Genomic DNA, 8,680 nt, shown 5'->3' with positions numbered 1-8,680 from the left:
CGTACCGATTGACAAAGGGAATTGTATGCGGATTGATTGAATCCTCGACATCGTGGTTCATCTGATGAGATCATCATGGAGCATGTGGGAGCCAACATGGGTATCCAGATCCCGCTGTTGGTTATTGACTAGAGAGTCGTCTCGGTCATGTCTGCATGTCTCCCGAACCCGTAGGGTCTACGCACTTAAGGTTCGGTGACGCTAGGGTTGTTGAGATATTAGTATACGGTAACCCAAAAGTTCTTCGGAGTCCCGGATGAGATCCCGGACGTCACGAGGAGTTCCGGAATGGTCCGGAGGTGAAGATTTATATATAGGAAGTCAAGTTTCGGCCATCGGGAAAGTTTCGGGGGTAATCGGTATTGTACCGGGACCACCGGAAGGGTCCCGGGGGTCCACCGGGTGGGGCCACCTATCCCGGAGGGCCCCATGGGCTGAAGTGGGAGGGGAACCAGCCCCTAGTGGGCTGGTGCACCCTCCTTGGGGCTCCCCCTGCGCTTAGGGTTGGAAACCCTAGGGGTGGGGGCGCCACCCTTGCCTTGGGGGGCAAGGCACCCCCTTGGCCGCCGCCCCCCTAGGAGATTGGATCTCCTAGGGCCGGCGCCCCCCTAGGGACCCTATATATAGTGGGGGGAGGGAGGGCAGCCGCACCCAAGCCCATGGCCTCTCCCTCTCCCTCCCGTGACACTCCTCCGTCTCCCTACGCTTGGCGAAGCCCTGCCGAGATCACCGTTGCTTCCACCACCACGCCGTCGTGCTGCTGGATCTTCATCAACCTCTCCTTCCCCCTTGCTGGATCAAGAAGGAGGAGACGTCTTCCCAACCATACGTGTGTTGAACGCGGAGGTGCCGTCTGTTCGGTACTAGGTCATTGGTGATTTGGATCACGTCGAGTACGACTCCATCAACCCCGTTCTCTTGAACGCTTCCGCACGCGATCTACAAGGGTATGTAGATGCACTCCTCTCTCCCTCGTTGCTAGATGACTCCATAGATTGATCTTGGTGATGCGTAGAAAATTTTAAAATTCTGCTACGTTCCCCAACAGTTGTAATGACTGAGGAAGATCCATCATCTGTGCAAGCACATGAGAAGAGAGAGAAGACAAGGGCAGAGAAAACTGCAAGGATGCCAACTGCTGAAGAGGCATCTCAAGTATTCCTGAACAGCAAGCAAGATCAGCTTGGATATCTGATTCAAGCTACACTGAGGATTGAGAAGGGCTTGGCCACCCTGACTCAGAATCGGGAGAGCCTGGAGAGGTTGTGGAAACAAAATTCTATGATCTTGATCTGAAGGTGACTGAGATTCAGACTGCAGTTGAGCAGCTTCGGGAGGAAAGCAGAGGAGAAGAAGGGCAAGTCAACTACTGATGCTTTCAAGCGTGTGCCACGAGGTCCAAGGTCTGCTGCAGTGCCAGTCTCAGATGCTCGAGCTTCAGTGTCAGCACCAGCAGCCACGGCTCCAGTGCCACCTCCAGCAGCCACTCCATCAGCTCCACCTACTTCATCCGAAGCCTTCGTCCTTGGAGTTCTCTCTACACCACCTCCCGAAGATCAAGGCTGAGAGTCGTTTAGCACTATGCATTTTTGAACTTTTTGGTAACTTGTTGCCAAAGGGGGAGAAAAATGTATAGATCATAGGCTTCCAGAGAGGGTGTTGTTCTTTTTATCTCTCTTGCTATTTTGGTTGAACTTCTTTATTGAGTGCTTGTGTGAGATACTTTATATCCTTGTGAGATACTTGTTTGATCATGTGTTCGATCATATGCTACCCTTAATGCTTGTTGGATGATACCATCTCTTATATCCTATATGATCATTCACTAGCTTGGTGATGAGTGCATGCTTTTAATCTCTATCATTTTGAGCGCTCCACCAAGATGTATGTGACATGGAAGAGTAACCCATGATCCTAATCGATTGTGTATTTGCATTCAAAAGCAAAATTTAAATAATGCACAAATTTAGGGGGAGCTCTTGCTTATCACATACTTCTCAAAGCAATGATGTTTTTTTAATCTTATTTATCATTTGTCGAAGCTTTGATATATATGTTGTCATCAATTACCAAAAAGGGGGAGATTGAAACTGCAACTATCCCTGGATGGTTTTGGTAATTCCTAACAACATATAACTCATTGAGCTAATGCTACTTAAAGATAAACATTTCAGGAAAGCTCAATGATTGGCATGGCATGGATGAGAAAAGTGGATCCCTCAAAATTCTAAGGATAAAGAATTGGCTCAAGCTCAAAGCTCAGGACTCTACATCTTTTCATTTTAAGTGATCCAAGATCACATTAGTCCATAGGAAAAGCCAATACTATTAAGAGGGGATGAGGTGTTGCTAATGGCTTGCTTGCTCAAAGTGCTTAGTGATATGCTCCAAAAGCCCTCAACTATTTTCTCACATCCACATATGTCCCAAACCAAAAGTCAAACTTGGCCACACCGAAACTTTCTATACGGCGCCACCGAGTTCAGTTGACATAGCCACTGCCAGAAACCCTAGTCTTTTTGGTCTCACCGATAGGGATCTCGGTCTCACCGAGATGGGATTGTAATCTCTCTGTTTCCCTTCGTAACGTTTCAGTCAACCGAGATGAGCGATCGGTCCCACCAAGATTGCAATGCAAACTCTCTATTTCCCTTTCGTAACATTTCGGTCCAACTGAGATGAGCGAATCGGTCCCACCGAGTTTGCATGACCAACTCTCTGTTAGTCCATTATCAAAATCGGTCTCACCGAGTTTGTGTAATCGGTCTCATCGAGATTACGTTATGCCCTAACCCTAACCAAATCGGTCCCACCGAGTTGACATGTCGGTCCCACCGAAATGCCTAACTGTCACATTATGAACTAAATCGGTCTGACCGAGTTTTATGATTCGGTCCCACCGAGTTTGGTGATTTGTGTGTAACGGTTAGATTTTGTATGGAGGCTATTTATACCCCTCCACCCACTCTTCACTCATGGAGAGAGCCATCAGAACATGCCTACACTTCCAACATACATTTTCTGAGAGAGAACCACCTACACTTGTGTTGAGGTCAAGATATTCCATTCCAACCACATAAATCTTGATCTCTAGCCTTCCCCAAGTTGCTTTCCACTCAAATCTTCTTTCTACCAAATCCAAATCTTGTGAGAGAGAGTTGAGTGTTGGGGAGCCTATCATTTGAAGCACAAGAGTAAGGAGTTTATCATCAACACACCATTTGTTACCTCTTGGAGAGTGGTGTCTCCAAGATTGGTTAGGTGTCACTTGGGAGACTCCGTCAAGATTGTGGAGTTGAACCAAGGAGTTTGTAAGGGCAAGAAGATCGCCTACTTCGTGAAGATCTACCCGAGTGAGGCAAGTCCTTCGTGAGCGACGGTCATGGTGGGATAGACAAGGTTGCTTCTTCGTGGACCCTTCGTGGGTGGAGCCCTCCGTGGACTCGCGCAACCGTTACCCTTCGTGGGTTGAAGTCTCCATCAATATGGATGTACGATAGCACCACCTATCGGAACCACGTCAAAAATCTCCGTGTCTCCAATTGCGTTTGCACACCCCAAACTCCTCCCTTTACCTTCATATGCAATTGTTTTACTTTCCGCTGCTATACTCTTACAATTGCATGTGTAGATTAATTGGTTGACTTGTGCTAAGTTGCTAAAATCTGCCTAGAACTAAAATTGGGAAAAGGCTAGATTTTTATTTGGTCAAGTAGTCTAATCACCCCCTCCCCCCTCTAGACATACTTTCGATCCTACAGAGGAACACGCGCGCCCTCGCCCGAGAGCAGAATCGCCACCGAAGGAGGAGAAGGCGGACAGTGACGACGAGGAGCGACGAGCAGATCCGGATCGATCTGTTCTGTGTCTTCGACCGGTACTTTCGCGAGAAGGACGACAAGGGCACCGGGAAGGGCAAGGGAAGCCATGGATGAACTCCACCATAGCCAAACATGCCAAATGTTGGTAGCCCGATGGCATGTTTAGTTAGTAATGATGGAGTAGTCGGATGATGTGTGTGCATCGACGTAGTTGCATGAGTTTGTATGGATTTGAGATATGATAATTGAGATGTCCGGATGTGGATTGCATTACTTGAGGGGTGCCCGGTCAGTGCCCGCAGACGCGCCCGGGCGTTTGAAGGGGCGGATTTTGCCAAGTCCGGCTGTAGATGCTCTTACCAAAAGTAAATTCATTGTCATTGAACGAATCAGACTAGGGCAACACCCCGGACACGCCATCAAACTCCAGATCTGGGACCCCACCACGACTAAGATGCCGAAGGGGAAACCATACTTGCCATCCATCAACCACGAACCCAACACATGTTTCGTCTTCCAGATGTCGTCGATGCAGATCACAATCTTTATCTGCTCCTGGACTATCTCCCATGCTCCGTGTCGGCGTGGGAGCAGACGACGTTGCAATGACGCAAGCCGAGGATACATGTCCATCACAAAGATGCCGCCACCGCCACGACATTCCTACTTGAACGAACTGGTTCCCAAATCCATCACCGATATAGAGACGATCGCCTCTTCGGAGAAGAATCTGGAGCTTCTTTATTCAGCATTGTCATTGCCATCGCCCAAACTAAGATGCCGAACGATTCAAAAACCTAAACTACTAGGGGTCTAGAACCTAAAGCTAAAATGATCCGCCGACTCCCCTCATCATCGATGATCAATCGTCACCGACGACAGGGGTGGGCTCTCTTGGCGGCGACCAGGGTTCTTTTTTTTAGGGCTTTTTTTTAGGGAGGGGGGGGGGGGGCGACCAAGGTTCCTGGTCGCTAGCCATCTGTTTTTTGGTTGATGATCTGTTTGATTTAAAAGAAAAGAATTGAATACCCGATACAGACGGCGCCTACACAGTAGGAGTACTAGGCAAAGAACCTGCTTCCAGAAAACACAAGAACCCGTATGGCCTTTTCGATCCATCATCCATCCACCCGCCCCCAAGTTATCTCGTGCCGTCTTCTCTTCTCTTCTCTTCTCTTCTCCCCTCCCGCATCCGGTAGCAGCAAGCACTCTGCGTCTCTCCCTTTATCCCCGCCCGCATGGCTGCTCTCCTCCGCACGGCGGCCGCCCTTGCGCCCCGCCCTTCGCCTGCCCGCGAGTCCCCGCGCCGGCCGTGCGCTGCGTCCCTCGCCTGCTCCCGCCGGCCGCCGGTGCGGTCGCTCCGCGCCCAGTTGCTTACGACCCGGCGCGCTCCGGGCCACGTCGCGAGCCGGCTGCGGCGATTGGGGGCTACCGAGGCCGACGAGTCTGCGCAGACGGCCACGCAGGTGAGGGGTCGCATCCTCGCCCCCATCCCTGGGGCGCTCTGTTTGTAGCTTCCGTAAATTTTGGGTTCTCTTGCATGATTTTCGATGGATAAGCGTCTAGTTCTGAAGATGTGCTATCAGAGTTACAATGTCGTACGTCTCTGATGAAAAATTAGATTGCGGGCCTTAAATTGTGTATATGCATTGCGCACACAAGTTTGCATACGAAGGGTCGGTATGACCATACTTGCATTAACATCTGTCGGACAGATTTTTGCGGTTATTATCTACTCCCTCCATCCCATGATGTAAGACGTCTACATTATGGGACGGGGCAGTAGTAGTGTGTCGAGAGCATATTCAGTTTAAGCTCTAATCTTATAATAAATGAATGGATTTGGATGTACTATGTATCTCTGTGAAACTGTGAGTCGTTGGATGTAACATCTGCTTTTCAGTTATTTTGTTCAGTTAAACAGCTGTTTCCATGTGTTGCTTTGGGATGTACTATGTATCTCTGTGAAACTGTGAGTCGTTGGATGTAACATCTGCTTTTCAGTTATTTTGTTCAGTTAAACAGCTGTTTCCATGTGTTGCTTTGACTTATATTGGATGATCATAGTTCATATTCAATATAAGCTTGTTCATTTTCGCAGTACAACCTTGTGAGCTACACAAGTGGTCTAGTAAATTTAAGTTTTACTTAGCGATCACTGTGTAGTAGTATGAAGGTTTGAAGGAACATTTTGTGTATGGCATATGCTGTAAAGGCAAAACTTCAGGCCTCCTTTGGTTCATAGGATTGGAAAATCATAGGAATAGTAAAATCATAGGAAATGAGATGACATGCATCTCAAATCCTATGCATAGGAATAGAAAATGAGATGCCCTTTGATTCACACCATAGGATTTTTTCCATTGAGTCTAGGCTAATGTTTATTTTCCTATAAAATGTGGAGGATAGGAAAAATTCCTCCATAGGAATAGGATTTCATTCCTACAAACCAAAGAGCTTTAAAGGATTTTTTCCTATAGAAATCACATCCTATGAAAATCCTACAAAATTCCTCCAAACCAAAGGAGGCCTCAACTAAGGTAAAAAGTGGAAGTATTCGAATTATTTATCGTTTATACGCATCATTGAGCTATAGCTATGATGGAATTTCCTGCAGTACAGGGTGTTAGTTCTCTAACTCCAGTTTTATATATTCATCTTAGCCCCTGCCAACTGCATCCATGTGAGCCTGTGCTTATGTGGGAAGATGCTATTGTTGTTTCTTCCTACATTTGGTCCCTAATTGTATGCAATTAGTTATTCTAGAGCATAGGCTCATAGTATTTATTTTAAAGTCCTCCGTTTCTTAGTCCAAGTTTAGATTCTATGTTTAGAGTCCTACTTTGATGTCCCTGATTCTAAAGTCCTACTTTGATGTTGTTGCATAGGCTGTTTTTTTTTTCGTTAGGGGGCAATGGCTTAATTCTAGATTTAAAACAGTAATAAGTGTGATTTCTGTAACTCGTAGTACATTAGTTTAATTGAGCATACAAATTTAGTATGAGCTTCAATTATACTTTATAGCATGAGGGTCTGCAGATTATATGATAGCACAAGGATATAAGGTACTGCATTGCCAATATGGAGGTTGGAAATTGCTGTCCATTGAAAAGCTATCTACAAATATGTAATGCTAACTACTATGAAATGCTATTGGGGTAGCAGTATCCTGTTTCATTTTCATTAAATTCTAAGGAAATGTATCGTTAGAATAATGGCCTTGCACAATTTCAATTTGTATACAGGAATGGTTAAATATTTGCGCTGTAATTTTTGATGTCACAGGAGGATACAGAAACTGAAGTTACTGGGGGCACTGTTGCCGATGATGGTTCTGCAGGCACAGAAGAGACTCCCTCTGTTCTCATCACAGCATTGCAATCATACAAAGAAGCTTTGATGAATGATGATGAAGCAAAAATTGCGGAGATAGAGTCCTTTCTACTTACTATTGAGGATGAGAAAAATTCTCTAATGGGCAAAATCACTGCTTTAGATGCAGAATTGACAACTGAGAGAGATCGTATCGTGCGGATTAGTTCTGACTTTGATAACTACAGGAAGAGGACAGAAAGAGAGAAGCTTTCTTTGATGACAAATGTGCAAGGAGAAGTTGTTGAGAGCTTGTTGCCTGTTCTTGACAACTTTGAAAGAGCAAAAACACAGATAAAGGTGGAAACAGAGCGTGAAGCTAAAATAAATGACAGCTACCAGAGCATTTATAAGCAACTTGTCGAAATTCTGAAATCACTGGGTGTTGAAGATGTGGAAACTGTTGGCAAACCTTTTGATCCTATGGTAATCAGCACTAGCAAGAAATGATATTTTGAACTGGATATTTTGTTAACTGCATTTTATGATTATCACAGTACATCTGAATTATTTTTTGCCTTGCATGGACTGGTGTCAAGTGCATTCATGATCAAACATCCAGTTCTGAGCAGAGGCAAATGGTTAATGTCATTTGTTGATAGAATAAATAGCTTTATGTGAAGTCTATGTTTTCCCTAGAGCAATCTTACATAGCATCCTCCCATGTTTTTGGATAATATCATAGTAACATGGAAATGTTACTGATTGTCATGGAAAGAATTGAATCTCTCATAAACTTTTGATCTTTAATTCTGGGATTTGATAAAGGTTTAACTGCATTTAACAATGGTTCCTTTTTGCACCTTGTGTTTCAGCTTCATGAGGCTATTATGCGAGAAGAATCGGTGGAATATGAAGATGGGGTTGTCCTCCAGGAATTCCGCAAGGGTTTCAAGCTTGGTGAGAGATTACTACGTCCGGCGATGGTCAAGGTGTCTGCAGGACCAGGCCCTGAAAAGTCGGGAGATGACGATACTACAATAGGTGAAGATAGTGTAGGGCCTCAAGCGTTCGACGACGGTGAAGACGATGGTTTTGATGATGCCGATGCCGAGTAATTGTGCTCAGTTTCTAATTTGGAAACAAGAAATTCCAGAAGTTTTGATGTTTTTTCTGGAGGGTGCCACATGATAGAGTTAGATATTCTGCTCCTCAAATGTGCTGGTTCTCTCTTCCTGCTCTTGACATGGAAGTGTTGATAATTGTGTCAAAAGTTTCTATATCCTCATGGTACGGTCATTATCATGGTTAGGAATTATTGTTGGGTCAAGCAACAACAATGTTATATATATACGAGGTAAATTGTGTTTGATTTGTTGGAGATCCAAAAACCCGACAAGTAAATCTGTGGCTTATCTCGCTTGCATATCTTTTCGTAAACGGAGAACAACTCTATTGCAGCATATGAATCTTTACTTTTACTGTATCTCGTAAACAGGAATGTACTCGGTGAAATGGTTAGCATCAGAATTCGGAAATTTGGGCAA

At 45.3% G+C, this 8,680-nt stretch overlaps 1 protein-coding gene across 1 annotated transcript; it reads left to right on the top strand.

Annotated features, from left to right (window-relative positions):
• The first annotated feature begins 4,932 nt into the window (after positions 1–4,932).
• On the top strand, positions 4,933–8,514 carry EMB1241 (Co-chaperone GrpE family protein). The gene is made up of 3 exons (XM_048678790.2): positions 4,933–5,287; positions 7,107–7,619; positions 8,009–8,514. Exons 1-3 carry the CDS (start codon positions 5,060–5,062, stop codon positions 8,249–8,251), a joined length of 984 nt encoding a protein of 327 aa, XP_048534747.1. The 5' UTR covers positions 4,933–5,059; the 3' UTR covers positions 8,252–8,514.
• Positions 8,515–8,680: the final 166 nt, after the last annotated feature.

This window comes from Triticum urartu, chromosome 6A (genome assembly GCF_056163025.1).
Source record: "Triticum urartu cultivar PI428250 chromosome 6A, HENAU_Tu73, whole genome shotgun sequence".
Classification (NCBI taxonomy): domain Eukaryota; kingdom Viridiplantae; phylum Streptophyta; class Magnoliopsida; order Poales; family Poaceae; genus Triticum; species Triticum urartu.
Note: the sequence above shows the minus strand (reverse complement) of the source record. Positions and strands in the feature narration are given on the sequence as shown.

Coding starts and splice junctions, on each gene's coding strand:
- EMB1241 (XM_048678790.2), top strand. CDS start 5,060: ATGGCTGCTCTCCTCCGCACGGCGGCCGCCCTTGCGCCCCGCCCTTCG. Junction 5,288..7,106: donor CTGCGCAGACGGCCACGCAG/GTGAGGGGTCGC, acceptor TTGATGTCACAG/GAGGATACAGAAACTGAAGT. Junction 7,620..8,008: donor GCAAACCTTTTGATCCTATG/GTAATCAGCACT, acceptor CTTGTGTTTCAG/CTTCATGAGGCTATTATGCG.